General features: G+C 24.4%; 1 protein-coding gene across 3 annotated transcripts; it reads right to left on the bottom strand.

Annotated features, from left to right (window-relative positions):
* Window positions 1–6,853: 6,853 nt before the first annotated feature.
* On the bottom strand, window positions 6,854–17,673 carry LOC114126972 (protein singed wings 2). Of its 3 annotated transcripts, XM_050201939.1 has the most exons (11): window positions 17,532–17,673; window positions 17,169–17,447; window positions 16,936–17,097; window positions 15,164–15,326; window positions 10,644–10,803; window positions 10,407–10,564; window positions 9,771–9,962; window positions 8,772–8,930; window positions 8,596–8,706; window positions 8,428–8,517; window positions 6,854–7,913 (listed from the first exon to the last, which is right to left on the bottom strand). In XM_050201939.1, exons 2-11 carry the CDS (start codon window positions 17,195–17,197, stop codon window positions 7,731–7,733), a joined length of 1,407 nt encoding a protein of 468 aa, XP_050057896.1. In that variant the 5' UTR covers window positions 17,198–17,447; window positions 17,532–17,673; the 3' UTR covers window positions 6,854–7,730. The 3 variants fall into 3 exon arrangements, with proteins under 3 accessions (XP_050057896.1, XP_050057897.1, XP_027846842.1); XM_050201940.1 differs by lacking the exon at window positions 17,169–17,447 and having other exon boundaries at window positions 16,932–17,097; window positions 17,532–17,647; XM_027991041.2 differs by lacking the exon at window positions 17,532–17,673 and having other exon boundaries at window positions 16,932–17,097; window positions 17,169–17,393.

Raw genomic sequence — 17,673 nt, 5'->3', positions numbered from 1 at the left:
GATATAATAATTATAGAATATATTATCCATACGTATGGTCTATATGTAAGTATAAATTTATTTATAAAATACAATTTACCGATAAATTTACATTAATTTATATTAGACAATTTATCATATTAATTGATTTCTATAAACTTTTAGTTACTTTGATAAAAGCTAAATTAACTTTACCGAATATTGTATCGATACAATACGTCTAACAGTGATAATAAGCATAACATCGACAACTCGACATATATTATATTACATTATATTTTATATTATACATATATTACATATTATACATCATATTATACATATATATATAGATACCTACTCATCAGATTTACCTTATAAAATAAATAAAACACATTTTCATATAAGAATTATTTTTCTATCACGATAAAAAAATACATTTGTCTTCATATTTAAACCCTAGCAATAAATGCATTTAATCATTCCATACGAAAAATAATTCTGAGCAAAGTGTAACAGTCCGACAAGTAACCGTTAATGAATTTGTCCCGTGTTACTACTGATATAACCGAAAAACGTAACTTTAGGTTACCGCGTGGTCGATTTCACGAAGTTTGAATATATTATTATTTTATAGTTAGCTAGGTATAAGGCTGGTTATTTACGGTTGGTTACCCCTAAACACTGCCTTGGTGACTCAGCTAGAAATTAGTTCCCTAAATGGCAACCGAGAGTTTCAGCCTTTGGCTAAGTATATTATATGAATATCTCACCGAAGAATTATATCAAAACAACTTGTGGCATACACGCTCCATTATTAGTTAACATAAATATTATTTTTTAATTATTACATAGTATCATTAAATAGCTTATATATTTTTTTCAATATTATCTATGCACAAATAAATTTGTAAAGTTAGTATATTTTTTGATGAAGTTGCTAAGTAGTTATATCAAATAATTATAATTGTGTACAAGATTGCATAAATATCTTAACAATGACATAGGTACAATAACTTTTGTTATAACCCTTAATATACAATACATATTTTATCTCTTAACACACGGTTATTACTGAGAATTATTTGTCAAACAAATAAAAGTGTTATACAAATAAGAATAAATGAAAGTAACTCTTTTATTTATTCTTATTATTTAAATTTTTAAACTGTTTACTGCGTTTAAATAAAATTATATAACGTTTAAATCGTATTTATTAAAAAAACAATATGTATGCAATATGCGTAATAAACAGTACCTAATAAAATTCATTAATAACAACTTTTATAACTTTTTGTTTAACTACTAATGTATAGAATTTCATGCAGTAAATATAACATTATAAAATACGAATTACAAGCAATTTTGAATTGAGTTATGAAGCATTAAAGCATATGATAATAAAACTTAATAAATTAAGGTTAATTTTAAGAGTTAAAACAAATCATTAATTTCACATCATAGAAAGTATACAAAACAACATTATATTAAGAATTAAATTTGTACCATAATCGATGAAATCTGGGATATATATTTTTTGTGGTACAAACTTACAATATTTTTAAATGTTCATAACTTGTTTCAAAGTTAAAATATCAATAACAACTTTCGTGATGTCATTGATAAAATGCGTTTTTTTAAATAAATTTGATAATAAGTCAATTCACTCTAATATTAAAGCTGACTAAACAAAATTTGTTCCACTGAACGCAAATGTGTTATGTTATATACATTTATATAAGACGGAGACAATACATATTATGTGAGTGAGACGTATTCTTAAATTAAAATTCCAATTTCATTCATAACTGTATAATAGTTCTTTTTTTTTGTAATAAATTTCAAATGTGCAAATAATAATAGTACAAATGTATATCAAGAAGAAAAGATGAATACCAATACGGCTTTCTATGAAATCAAAAAACAAGGAGAAAAAACAAATTGGTAATACGAACAACAATAGTTTCATAAGCACGCCGCACAGTCGATAAAATGGAATGAAAAATAAACTAGCAAGAGAAAAACCTACCTCGAGCATAAAAAAAATAATTATAATAATAAACATTAGAAGATGTTTTTTTGTTCATTGTCTAGGTTGTTTTAATACAAGTGTTGAAAAGTTCTCACGTCACCGAAGTGTACAATATCTTTTAAAAGGAATTTTTCGCGAACATGGGACTACCCGTTGTATAATTTAAACTTAATGTATAACATTGTATATATATATTATATATATACATTCTGGAGGGTACAAAAACTGTATAATTCAACGAAAACACAAGCTGATTAACCGTAATATGTTTAAAATTACAAATATAAGTTTTTAAAACGTAAACTTTACAACACCAACATTTTATAACTCTTGGTTTCATAACATGATAATCTGATAATACATTTATTGATTATAATACTCGTTTTAAATTAGAACTGATTCAACCAAAAAATATTCCATTCATCATAATATCTCACGTTAAAATTATATACCCATTTATATTATCACTTATTTTTAATGATCTCACTTATTAAAATGTATTATTTCAAGTTAGCGACTAAACATTTTCTTTAATTTTTTTTTTTTTTTAATTCATTAGTCATTACCACTTACACTAATTATATTAATAATGTATTAACTTAATAAAAAATAATCATGTGTTAAATTAAAAATCGAATCCAACAAAAAGTATACTTTGATTATAGTTGATTAAATTATATATACGCAAAGTATTTCTATTTAAAACTACAGAGTTAACTAATAATAAACATACATCTTTCTTAACGAAAAGTTATACACTATACCACTATACCTTACAATGATTATAGTTTAGTATAAATATATGTGTTTTTATTTGACTTGCATATAAACTATAAAAATATATCCGTCGTATAGCCTTTTTTTTCTATTAACAAAAATTAAATTTTTGGTTTTTCAAATTTTAATTCAATATAACAAAAGACCTAACTAAGATTAGAGAAACATATCTAACAGTAGTACAGAACGCATATTATTTTAATTCGTTTACCTAACTTATTAATCAAAAGTTTCGACGGTCCGTTTTAAACAGTCTATTACATTTTTTTTATTATTATTATTTAATAAAAATACTGGTATTTGTATTATAAATACTTATATTACCGTTGATTATGCGTTTTAAAATAAAGACAACTAAAACGGGATATTTACATATGAGTATATAACTATTGACTATTATATTATACTCATTCAGAATAAAAGCATGTTATTATGGTTAATCTATAATAATAACTAATGCAAATATAATTTGAGGTATCAACACTAAAAGTCTGAAAATTAATTATTCATATGTATGAAATAAAGGATAATATTAATAAAGAATAATGCTATTTTGTATACAGGTACTATAGAATATTGGTAATGTGGATGATTTTAAAGTGAGATATTTTGAAGATCCACCATTAAAACTATAACACGAACAACATTTTGCGTATTTTTAACATTTTAACCTCAGTTCAAGTAACAACTTGTAATTTTTATTATTCTCAATAAAAAGCGTGTTTAAAATACTATAAGTCAATAACAATAACGATTACGGTGTGTCAAAGTAATGTGAGTGATGGATTTATTGAAAAAATATATTTATTACAAAATTATAAAAAAATATATGATTAATGGTTCACAATCTGAAATAAATACAAATTGCAGACACGAAAATTATATTTACCAGTACCGCGGTGACGTATAATCATGACACAAGGTAAGTTTAATTGTATACAGTGAAGCCCATTAAATATCAGGGCAATTCAGTGACCTGTTGGAAATTGATACTTACAGTAAATAAATCTAGAGGAGATAACAAGAAAAACAAACTCAATATATAGATTATGTTTCATGCCCAACTCACTTGACTACAATATAAATTATAAACAATAAGATTATTTACTTTAAGTATCTACTATTGATTATTAATTACAAAATCAGTTTTTCCTATGTATATTAATTGAAGTTTTGAAATTAATTCCTTTATAATCGTTTAAAATGCCTGATAATTGAATACAAAGTCTTAAAAGTTATTTTTTTAGCAGCTCAAAAATAACTAAATATAATTTAACCAACACTCTTTTTTTAAATAAAGGTTAAATTTCATAAAAATGTTTTCAAAATTAGAATTCCAAAAAACTGCAATAATTGTTGAAGTTTAAAATATAATGAATTTTTCTTTTTAAAACATAATAAATTCCAATTTCTTTATTAAAGTAATAACTTACTTTTTCTTAAACGATATCCCTTACTGTACTAAACACTATGAAGAGATAATTTGCGACCTCTCCCATATCATCTTCACTTGCCCCTCTTTATCCTCTAATCGTTTACTCTTTTTAATTTTTTAAAATCTCAAAACATCAAACTAACTTTATCTTCTCTATTCTTAATCTCAATTCTGAAATTGTTATAATCCAAATATTATCCTTCATCCGTGAGACTGGTCTATCCGTTTAATTATATCTAATTATTTTAGATGTAAAATATTAACGTAATTGTAAATATATATGTAAATGTTAAAAACATCCTTTTTCACTTTTATCATTTTCTATTCATAATGAAATTTTTAATATATTTAATACCTACCAATGTTTAGCAAATTATACCACCAGGCACCAATTCTATTCAAGCCATTCTACGTAGGATACATAGGTATCGACTTATAAATAAAAAAACAATAATACATGATATAAGAATATAACTATTAAAATATCTTACAATTATAAATTATCCATCTTCGCTCAATATCTATTTTCGCATAAATATCTATTACAATAACCTAGTTAATGACACTTGATACCTACCTATTATAGTAGTGAGTTCTGGATTTTAAAAATTTTTATCATTACATTTCATATTACATTTAATATGAAACTTATATAATGTAACTATTTATTTTTTATTTAGTAACAAAATATAAAAATTAGTTAAATTTTAATATGTCTAAAAAACAAACTTCAATCCAATGATTTCTGAATATATGCAAAGGCAAAGAAAAATAACTTAATAAAATTATTGAAATAAATGTCCAGTTTAGTGGGACATTAAATTTACCGAAGATTAATTCAGTGAATTACAATTCATAAATCACCTTTTTTATGAAATATCACATTAAAAAAATATTAATCGCGAAAAAATAACCTTAATACATTTTTCAACTATTATCAATTTGTCTATATTTACTTCATGATATTTGTAAATTTATTTTCTCAACATTTATAATGGCATAAATTTAAAGTAATAACCATAAAATGTAAACAGATCAAAAAAAATTTACTCGTCAAGTCATTTCATACCAGTTAAATATTCTAATGCATTTAAAAAATCATAATTTTTCTTTTTTTTTTACTAGTAGCTTAAAAATTAACATTTTAAACACAATTTTTTCCACTTAGAGTTATCTTTCTAATATGTAAAAATAGTTATTTTAAATTTTTAAATATAACACCCACAATACTTTACCCTAATAGCTTACCCAAAATTGTGACCTATTTTTTTTTATGTGCAAACAATATATGCGCTTTCTTACCTTTTTTTACAATAAATATTTAAGTTACTGGTTGAAATAAAAGAAACGCGTAGCTCGTAGGTATCTAATCGTAAAATAGTTAAATTATTAATATGTATAAATTGTGTTAAAATGTAGAAAAAAGAAAAAAACTAAAGTTACAAAAAATATTAAATATATATTATATAATATATCACAATATGTTGTAAAAAAAATATATTTCTCGTATTTCAGACTTTTTTTAATTTCAATAATTTTGTGTAACAATAAAATTTTATTTTCCTGTCGACCAAACATTCGTAATGTTTCAATTTTTATTAGGTATGATTGACAATGCTGAGCAGTAATCTAATTGAATCGATTACACTGAAAATTTATGTATACTGTATATAGATGCCTTTCATTTTTAATAGAAACTTCTTGCTAGAAAAATTATGTAGGTACTATAACGTCAAGCAAAATGTATGATTTGATACAAAGCTCTACTGTATTTTGAGGTTTATAAAATTAGGGTCCAAAATTATTAATGTTTGATTCAAGTTTTCTCAATGCCTAGTTAGGAAGTAATTTGTTAATTATTAATTTATAAGATCAACTGTTTTAATTATTCACTTAAGTTTAAATTCGACTAACTTTTTTAAAACTTGGCTGTTTTGTCATTTCCAAGTTTTCGATCGTTCAAAAAACGTTTTATACATTTTGTAAGTATTTGTAAGCACTAAGTACATATTCAAAATTTGAACAAAAATCCTCAATGTATACACTTATCAAATTTCAAACAAGTTTTTTCTTATTCTCTTTTTAAATTATGTAAAAACGTTTATTTTTCAAAAAACACGAGAAAACTAACAAAGATTATTAAATTAGGTCCAACAGCAAAACTAATTTAATATATACTTTTAATATTACCTATTATTTTATTTTATAATAGATCAACTTGAAATCGTTAAAAAAAATCGCAAGAATAAAAACAGAAAAATTTCTATGGATTTATAAGTATGTCTCTTTAACTTTTATATTAGAAAAAAAAAACCTTTAGATAATGGATATTCGTTTTTGAAATAAGTATTCAAAGTGTATTCGTCAACTTATATATAATCGAAAATATATATGAATGATTAATAACAATAGATATTTCAAAAAATGTGTGAGCTTTTTATATAAAATTTCTTAATTTTGCACATTTTGTAGAAATAATAATTTCGATGAGTACAGTCATTTAAATTAAATTAAAAATATTTATTCGTATTCTCCATTTTTGTACTATATCTTTTATATTTTACTTTTTTGATTAAACACAAATATAAAAACTATAAACATAACTCAACTCCAAACATAATTTTCTTTATTGTCTAAAGTATTATATTATGGTCACTTTTAATTTTCTAATTTAATACAACAATGGTTTGTCCCAATATTTAATCTCGAGAGTCATCGAATTTTCACCATATGAAAGATGTCCTCACTCCTCAATCCCACATTTTTACAGTACCATTTTATTTTTTGACTAAAATATGAGAAACCTGTTGAATTTATCTGTAAGTAATCGCATAAAAAATAATTATGCCATTAATGTGTATTAAATAGTGTACTAAAATGTAGAGGATGAAAAAATAAAACGTTACCCAATAGCGATTGGTGTGGTTCAGGGATTTAGGATTACCTAGTATTCAGCAATACATATTATATACAATTTATTTCATGCATGTTTGTGCTATATTTAATTTCAGAACTTTTGTATGTAGAAACAGAGCAAAGCCCTCTTTTTTATGTTGACTAGACATTAATAATATTTGAATTTTTTTTACAAATTAAACATCGGGTCTCGTTTATGCTGACGAGTATGTGGAACAGCAGAAAGTGTAGCAAATAAAAATGTTAATTAAAAACAAAACAAAAAAAATGCACACACTTTTAATGATGTATATTTTTTTCATCAACAACATTCAAGAACAAATTATTAATAAATTTATTTTGTAAAAAAAAAAAAAAAACAATATATCGTTGTCATCAGAATTCAAACTCAATCCAAATGGAAAATATTAATTAATGTTTTGTGACCAATCACAGCATATTTTTTATACTTATACCTACTAATTTATGTGTAAATCGTTTGCGTAGTGTATTTTAAGATTTGGAGGCGTTTTTAACAAACAAATATGTTTATTAAAATACAGTAAATAAAACACATATAAGAACGTTACATGAAAATTATTAAATCATATACTTTAAAAATTATATACGAGTTTAAGGTAATAATGTGATAATCCTAGGTAATCTTCCATATTTTTTATACATAATATAATCGTAAATAAACTTTAAAACGATAACCACTATCAAACTAGCCAACAATACATTCAAACTGTCCCAAAAATTCACCATGTCCGTCGCGGAATTTCTGCATAATGTATTCCGGGGAAGATCGTGAATCTAAAATACGTTAAAGTTTATATTTTAATATGTTTTTTTTTAATTATTAAATGTATTACGCTTAAAACATTTAATCTAAAATTCTTAGCTTTAGTAAAACTCAAAATCAAAATAAATTATTTATCTTATTTTTGTATACTATATTTAGGTAGGTACCTATATATTATTTACTTTCATCAAACCGTTTTTAAGATTATAAAATATGTCAAATTGATGTACCTACATATGAAAAATCAAAAAATTTTACTTTATACGTTTAATTATAAAATGATACTGATTATACATTTTCTTTTATCGTAGTTTGATTTAAAATATATTTTATACTTTTTGTTACGTTAGGTTAGGTACAAACAATACCCAAAAATAAATCTACAAATAGTATGTTGATTTACAAACTGATAATATAATATAGCCAATAGCTATATAAGTATTTAATATTTATGTCGAATCAGGCTGTATATTTTAATTAAATAATATAATAAAATAGTTGCATAATTTTTCTTAGAGCACTTACTGGAGTTAAGTAATATTCATCATTTTGCTGATATGAACACTTTATATCTGATAAATCCATTATCAGAGATTTATATTTAACTAAAAAGTCCTTAAAAAAATCCCAAAAATATAAAAACAAAAGTTACATAAAAACATAATATGAACCGTTTTTTTTATGCTTATATACCTGGAAAGCTGGAGCGAACAAACAATTGCAACGCCAAGGATTAGCACCTAAATATAATTGAACAATGTTACGATTTCGCTGGAACGCATTATCTAATGCATAGGTTGGTACCTTTAATAAAATAATATGTGTAAGATATTTGATTTGGTTCATTACAAAAAAAATTCATCACACACACTAGTCAAATTGTTTCCTTTAAAACTCATAACTCTGCAGTGTGACAACCAATGTGATCCTTCTAATATGCTTATTGAACTAATCCGATTGTAGTCCAAATGAATGTCCAAAAGTTTTGTGTAATAGCGATTGGTAAGCAAATCGTCCAATGTGGATATCTAAATTTACCAATAATTGTTACCATTTATAATAGGATATAGTACAAAACACGCTGTTAATTTATTACGATATTATCCCTTATACCCTTGGGTATTTATTACTATATTTAAGCCGATTTTCAATACACAAGTCCACGTATACAACAATACGCGGGCTTAAAAATGTTATAGGATATTAATGAGATTTTTTTTTTGTGATGAGCTACTTATTTTTCCAAGCTCGAAGGTCAATACCAACAAACTGTATTTAAAAAAAAAAATAATTATAAGTTGATTTTTTACATTAATAATATATTATGTACAATAATAGTATAGTATATTTCATTTATTTGACAGGCTAAGCCCTCTATAAACATTTTTTACTGATACGTAGATATGTTTATGCAACTGTTCTAATCTAAAAAAAAATGTATCCACTTTTTTCGCTTATTTTTTTCTCACGTGACGTGTTGCAGAAACGGTAAGGAGATAAATTGATAAAGTTTATTTTGGTTATAGTTACATAATATCAATATTCGTATTTTATTTTGTTTCCCAATTTTAAATTCTTCCAAAAATATTAAATTATAACTACGTTAGAACACCAGCATCATTCATCACTACTGCATGACAATAATAAAAATCATATACGGATTGTGCAGTTACATATACCTACCAACCCCCTAACCTAACCCATTATACAAATATATTAAAACATTTCAGGTAAAATAATGTTTATGTTTCTAGCGAGCTTCAAAAGTTTAGTAACAAATCTGTTAGAATAATACTAAAATATTATACTATACGATCGTAAATTTATATAGATAATTACTACTTTAACATTTTCAAAACATATTTTACCTGATTGCCTTGGACTAATAGTGTTGTGGTATTGTGTGGAAGTATTTTCGGTAACATTTTCAAGTCTCTATAACTGCAGTCGACTGTTATCACTGGATGTAAGTAAAACGATACGCCCCTACCACGCACTACGTTATCCAACGTACAGACGCAATAGTCAGGAGGACTGCTAGGACACTCTTTCTCCAAATCCTGACAGAACGCATACATTTTATAATTGTATACTTAATTTTTTATTTTATTTGTTTTAACATTTAATCATATGTGTGATCAAAAAATTTAATTAAAATAATCTTTCATTGACTCAACGTCATAATCTTAAATATATGGCTGAATTAAATATTTTTACTAAAAATATTATATGTGTCTTAATACATATATTAACATACATGAATATTCATATATGCAATAAATTATTGAAAAACGTTTCTTTTCATATTGGAAAAATAACTTAAAACTTTTAATTGTAATAACAAAAAAAATTTTAACTGTCATTTCAGATGATACGTCTATTTCGTAATTACTTCGCCACTATATTAATTTTATTAACTATACGTAAAGCCAAATCATTATAAGGCTTCATTTAATATTAAATAAACGTAAGCATTTTCTCTCTTAATTATTAATAAAACATACACTTAATAACCGCAATACAGGGATCACGGGTTTTCCAATATATTTGTATCCTCCACAAGTCATGCGGTTGAAATCCATCACTTTGAAACTCAATGGATCTTTTGATACGTGGAGTTGGAGTAACCAAAATAAATCACTTTTACAAAACCAAGACTCTCCTAAAAAATAAACGATTTCATTGTATGATGATAAAACCATGAAAATATTTAATAATTACAACATTAAGCCATTACTTACCGGCTAACCAAAGTTGTTTCAATTTCGGTAAGTATTCCGTTGTAGGTGAGTATAAGTGATTGAGTTTATTGTAACTCAAATCTAAGACTTCCAAAGACGTTAAGTACTTAAATGTACTATACTTAACACGCTCAAGGTTTAAATGGGATAAATTTAAAGTCTATAATTAACATACAGATTTAAATACTACATTAGTTTATTTATTTCGTTTTAAAATATTGTAAAAATACATTATATTTAACTATCATCACTAGTTTAAAACACTACCTACCTATACTAAATAAATTTAATACTTTACGAAAACCTACAATGGAAAGCTTTCCATAATCGTATGCATGTATCATAATAAGTCATGTACTTGTTAGTTTTAACACTAATGCTCAATTTTAATAATTAGATGTAAATACAAACCTAGTATCGTAATGTTTATTTAATAATTCAACTTTATAATAGAATATTTACGTTTACAAGTTTATACCTACTTTTTTTTATAAAATATAATCATTATATTATAGTAATACAACTGACCCCTGTATGTATGTTATATGCATGCGACTTCATAAGTTAATCGATAGCTTAACTACTCATAAAAAATATAATATAATTTAAATACATATGTTTACAAAATATTTAAAACCGTCGATAAAAACTTTATTTTATTTATTTAAGTTAAGAAATATAATTTACTGACACAATTCCACATTATTTTTGTTTTGATTAAAATTATCATTCAAAAAAGCATTTACCAATATTTTATGCATAGTTATATTTATTGTATATATATATTAAGTATTAACACAAACTAAATAAGTTACTCATTATCGTGTAACCCACATAGCTGTCTTATCTATTTGTATACCCAAATAAAATACGCTTTGATGAATAATCATAAATATTAGATAAAATTAAATATAAAAATATAATATGATATGTACTTCAAAATAATTAATGAGATAAGGGAAAAAGTCCTTACAATTTATAAATAAAAATATTATACAGCACACACTATAAAAGCACTAATTTAAAAGAAAAAATAATAAATAAATATATTATGGTAGTATAGACATTCTGATATTATACTCCAAAAGCCCACGATAGGAACTTTATTATTTTTATTATTTACTAGGTAATATTTTTTATTAAAAATAAAAGAAGAAAAAGAAGCTCTATAATTATTAATCATCATTAAAAAAATATAGAACTTACCTATTTTTAGCTTAACACAGATACTTACAAATTAAAGGGATAAAATATGCATATTTATAAAAGTATGCAATTATCCATTTAACAAATTACACTCATTTTCTCAGTTAATTATTGTGATTCTGAAAAACCCTCAGGACTTAAACCGATAAAAAATATTCTAATTTACAATTATCTTATTACAGTACTACACAATTTTTATTAATTATTTATTTTATGCAATTAAAATAAAATCTTGTTAATTTATATAAATTCCACATCCAAACAAATACAATTTGAATTCTTATTCTATTTTAATTATCCTGGGTGCAATTTTTGATGAGTTAAATGAAAATAATATCTATAAACAAACGATTGAAAAATAATAATATACAATAGTACCTATAAAATATATTATGATACAATTAAATTTTTAATTGTGATGATAATTTCTGATGAGTAGGAAATTTGTTTTGAATCGTAAATCAACTACGTAAATGCCCGTGTAGCCGTGTAGTAATTATGTTTCATTTTTCAACGCTATAAATAAAATTGGACTCGCTAGGTGGAAGTCCCAGACAAATGAATTTTAAAACAGGCCTAATAAGGAAAAAGTAAAGTACATACCCAACTTAATGATACTATACAGTTAACGACATACAGCGTTACGAGACGACAAGAACCCGAGTTAACTGATGGGGAATAGAGTATTTTCTATTTGCCCATTTATAAATTGTTATTTTTATGCGCATAAATAACGTACCTATTATATTTTTTTTTTCTAAAGATCAATTTCTAAAGAACGCATAATTTTTAGCAAAATATATACAAGACGTTTTAATTCCAAATGCGCGTCATATTTCTGTGAATACACTGCAAATTATAAAAGTTGTCCGTCATACAAACATTTTTAAATTTTCAAAGATAAATCATCTTGAATAAGTTTGTTACCCCACAAATATTTCTAGATATTTCACTAACTAAAGTATCTTCCGATCGTACATAATTAAAAAAAAACCTATGCAAAATCAATACCAAAAACAACAATTACTATTCATTACCATCAATGTTTAATATTTTATCCCAATTCGTTCAGATTTGATCATACCATTGGCCCTCTAGTTTTCCTCGTATCATCAGTTCAAAATCCACTTCTTTCAAAAGGTACCAATCATTCATAATCAAATTAATAAATCCACAATCGTAGTCTGTTTTTATTTTATTATATTTTATTTCATTATTGTTACATACCAATTTAATTCATATTTAATTCACAATTTAATTACTTTTGTTCAAAAACGTTCATTTATTTAGTATTATCATATTATAATAAATAAATTGGTAAAAAAAGATATAGTCTTTTTTACACAATTACCGTAGTAAATGGTTTATTTTTAAATAAGAATATGTTCGATTATAATACAAATTGTTTGGATTTTTAAAAGCTCTCTATCAAATACTGATTTTCAATGAAGTTCTCATTTAAATTTTTATCATATAGTTTTGAAAAATTTTTAAGTTTACTAGAAAAATCCATCTACTTAATACGTTTAGATACATTTTAAAGTGATTATGTTTTTCAAACAAAAATGAACTCAAGATACTAGTTATTACACTATGACGTGTAAACAACCTATGTACGGGTATACAACCCAAATTGTAATACATTTTCTCTTTCTGTATATCCAATACATAGTTTATTGAAAAAATCCAACAAAATAAAAAAATATTACCAACCCGTACAAATATCGGGGAAAAACGAAAGGTTATACAAGAAAAAAATAACTAGGATAGTTACTTATCTAATAGTCTATAATTTGACCTTTTGACCATATGGACAAATAACCATAGCACAAAAAATGTTTCTAATACCCACAAGCTCAAATTTTATTTACACTTCCCTCTATAACACATAAACATATTACATAATAATATATGCCATACACATTACATACCAATACATATATTTTTAATACAAGTAAGTAAATACCTATAACAACAGACTATTATGCTATTTACTTAATGAAAATTAATAATTCCACTTAAATTATCTTGTATATATAAAGTATCTATAATTAATTGATTTTAGATGTTTAAGGAATACAAACTAAATAAATAAAAATTAATTAATTTTAGTTTTTAATTTTTAATTCTCCAAAATATTTATTTTTAAAATGTCATTTATGGAGCCAAATATTATAGTGTATGATTATTTTGGATGATTTTCTAGTTCATGATTATACATAACTATAGCTGCTGTAATAGTTATAGGTATAATAATTTACGATCACTACTTAACACAGTAGTAATTAGTAACTTATGCCAGAACAAACCGTAACATATAATTTTACGTTTGATACCTATAGAGACACAAATTATTATAATTCGTTCACTAATAAAATGTAAAGAAGAAAATTGAACTGTGTTTTTAATCGGTATTTTTTCTATATTCTTCAAAAATAATAACATACAGAAAACAGAAGCAAAGATAAAAAAATATGTTAAAATATTAAAATAGTCTATAGAATTTGTCTATTAAAATACACTTTTTCGTTTAGTTCCGTTTTGAAAGTGGATATATTAGGTATATAGTGTAGATATTATATACCGACGTCAGTTTTATGATAAATTATAATGTTAAGTAACTTTTTACATGGTGGTATTAACATAAATTATACAAACTAACTTTAATTACTTTACAGGCCATACTATTGTTATATTATACAGACGTATATATATTGGCATTCGTTTGGCAGGTGACCTACCAACCTTTTCTTAAGTCAAGTAAGTGACCTACCAGACCTTAATACGGTTTGGTAATTTAATGAAAATTACTAAACTATTTTTAGTTCTCATTTTTATTTATAAATAATAATATCGACGCTTAAGGCCAATTAAAAATATATTTTACCTAGTTAAATATCTATAAGTGTATTAATATACTTATCAGATGTATGATGTATTCAAAAAAAGTCACTTATTTAAAAAAAATAGACCCTAAAACTGTCGCGAATACATATACCTACTATTGAATGTAAGTGATTCATACTAAAAATTAAAACGTATGATATATAACTCCAAAAATGTTTTCTTCATCTTAAATTTTATAATGGTGAGTTAAAATAATACATTTTTATATTTCCCCACTGAATACTTAGTTTACCTGCTGGCTGCTAAACGAATAAATAAATATCTATAAATACCTATATTTGAATATGTATGTGTATGTATGTGTGTGTATACAAAATAAACATGCTTTGCCAATTTTAGCTCCTATAATTTTACTTATAAATTTAACATATTATATTGTGTCAATTTGTCAAGACCGAGATATTTACCTTTAAGTTGTGCAAGAACTCTGGAAACTCACCAACAATCTCTTTGATTTTGCTTTTGGTTATCGTCAACTTCACGAGTTTTGGATAAGGACGCAGTGACATAATTGGATCGAAGTGGTCCAACGGCCAATGACAGAGCGTAAGCATTTGAAATAAAAAATAACTGACAAATAGTTATTTCAAACACTAATTAAATGGCCTACATACTACTATGTATCTACTTTTTTTTTTATACATTTTGGTGTTGATCTTAAATGCCTATATGCAGCGATGGATAGTATTTCAATTAAACATAATTATTGCGATTCATTTTTAAATTATTTTTTAATATACTAAAAGCATAATAAAACATTGCATTTATTATATTATTCATATTTAATTATTTTAAAAGTATATATTTATTTAATTAATTATAATTACCTATTATAACTTTTAAGTCAATACCACCTTACCATCAAGCCTGGGCATAAACGAGTTAAAAAATTAAAATTAAGTTAAAAGTTAAGTTAATTTTAACTTTTTAACTTAACTTTTTTGAATTTAATTTTCATTAACTTAATTTTTAACTTAACTGATGTTTATTGATATTAACTTAATAAATAAGGAGTTATTTTTAATAAAATATAAGTTACGTTATTTTATAAATAATTAAATTATAAATAAACCTAACCTAACGCTAACATATAAAAAAATAACTTTTTTTTAACTTTTAACTTATTAAAAAGTTAAAAAATATATATATAAACTTTTAACTTAGATGAGTTAACCAAAAATTTTATTAACTTTTAACTTTTTCTTATTGATGCATATTAACTTAACTTAACTAAGTTAAAAAAAAATTATTAACTTGCCCAGCCTTGCTTACCATATAGTTGTGTGAATAAGTTCATGGTAAAAATAAGTTATAGCTTAAAATTAATGTTTATGTATTGAAAATATAATTATCGAATATATTATACACATAAACATATTAAGCTCTGACGAATGTTTTAGAGTTACTTTTTTCGAAATTTCAAACTTCAAATGTTTACAAATAAAATAGGTATGTTAATAATATTAATATATTATTTAGAGTTTTTGATTTTAGTTTTAAATTACTTAAAAGCGACTTAGTGATTAAATTTTTAAGGTTTATGACCAAACCAGAAATTGTTTATCAATATGTATAGAAATACTAAGAACACATTAAAAATGTTAAATATCTAAAATAAATTGTTTAGAAAAATTCAAAATATTTTGAGAATTACATTTAATCTATATAATTTAATCATTTCATCTATGAAAAATAATAGTATAAATATTTGTTAAATTTTTAAGTTTCTAAAATTATTCATTTTTGAATTACGTCAAAATAAGAAAATTTATTTTATCAAAAACTAATTTTGTGTGATAATTCCGGTTTTCGTATAACTTTAGATTTTATTTCCTACCAGAAAATATATAATGTTAAAAATCAAAGCATTTTTCTACTGCAAAAAATGTCTTCAAAAACAAAAAAAAAAAACCATAAATTATTGTAAAACTATACAATACATTTATCACGAAAAATAATTGTGACTATATATCTTTAATGTTTGTAAATTACTAAATTAAAAACTTATGTTTCATGAAATATTTTATTGAAATAAATTTTTAAGTGCAGGGAATTGCTATCTTTAAAATCTTGTAAGCCACTCATATCATAGAAGGATTCAATACAATGTTATTGTGTACCTATATGGGTGTAGTTGTAGAAGGTACAATATGCAAATATTCACCCGAGACTTACTCACTCTTCGATTGAGTAATCCTCTCGAAAACCGCCACTGCAAGCCACTCGATACCCATCGGTCTTATTGGCACTCAAGCATTTGTTTTGAGGCGTTGACGACGAGCACAATTCACCCAATTTCGTACCCGCTGAAACGACCCGGTACGACAGTACCGTGGCGGATCTGAAAGAATTTACGAAAAATTACACGCCTTCTGGTCGTGTCTTTTTGATGGTGTCGACGAAATGGCTTACGTCAAAACGACCACGTAGAATACGTTCATTTTTCTAGCGACGTCCTCGCCACAGACTTAATAAAAAAAAAATGTCATATAGTCTGTGTCCCCCTCAATACCTATTATGAACGTTTAGTCACACCACCGCATGAAACAAATGCAACGACGACGAGATAAGGAGTATAGATTTATGATTCGGTAAACATAAACAATAGGAAGTATAATATTGTTTTAACAAACGATAATTTATTGCTCGATGGTACCAAAAATCACATTTTAGACATGTAGTAGGTACCTCCTATATAGTTAAATTATGTTATCAGTAACAATCAAAAACCCTTCACAATAAGGCCGACGTTATACGTTTTGTTTGTATACTTACTTAAACATATATAACATCAACAACTTTAGCCAATATTAGTGCGAATAGTAGTGTTACATTGACATTAAAAAATCAACATAATTTGTATAAGTTAATAACAACAAAATTTAATGAGAATTAACAAGTAAAAAATGCCACCAAC

Source organism: Aphis gossypii, chromosome 2, assembly GCF_020184175.1.
Source record: "Aphis gossypii isolate Hap1 chromosome 2, ASM2018417v2, whole genome shotgun sequence".
NCBI lineage: Eukaryota > Metazoa > Arthropoda > Insecta > Hemiptera > Aphididae > Aphis > Aphis gossypii.
Note: the sequence above shows the minus strand (reverse complement) of the source record. Positions and strands in the feature narration are given on the sequence as shown.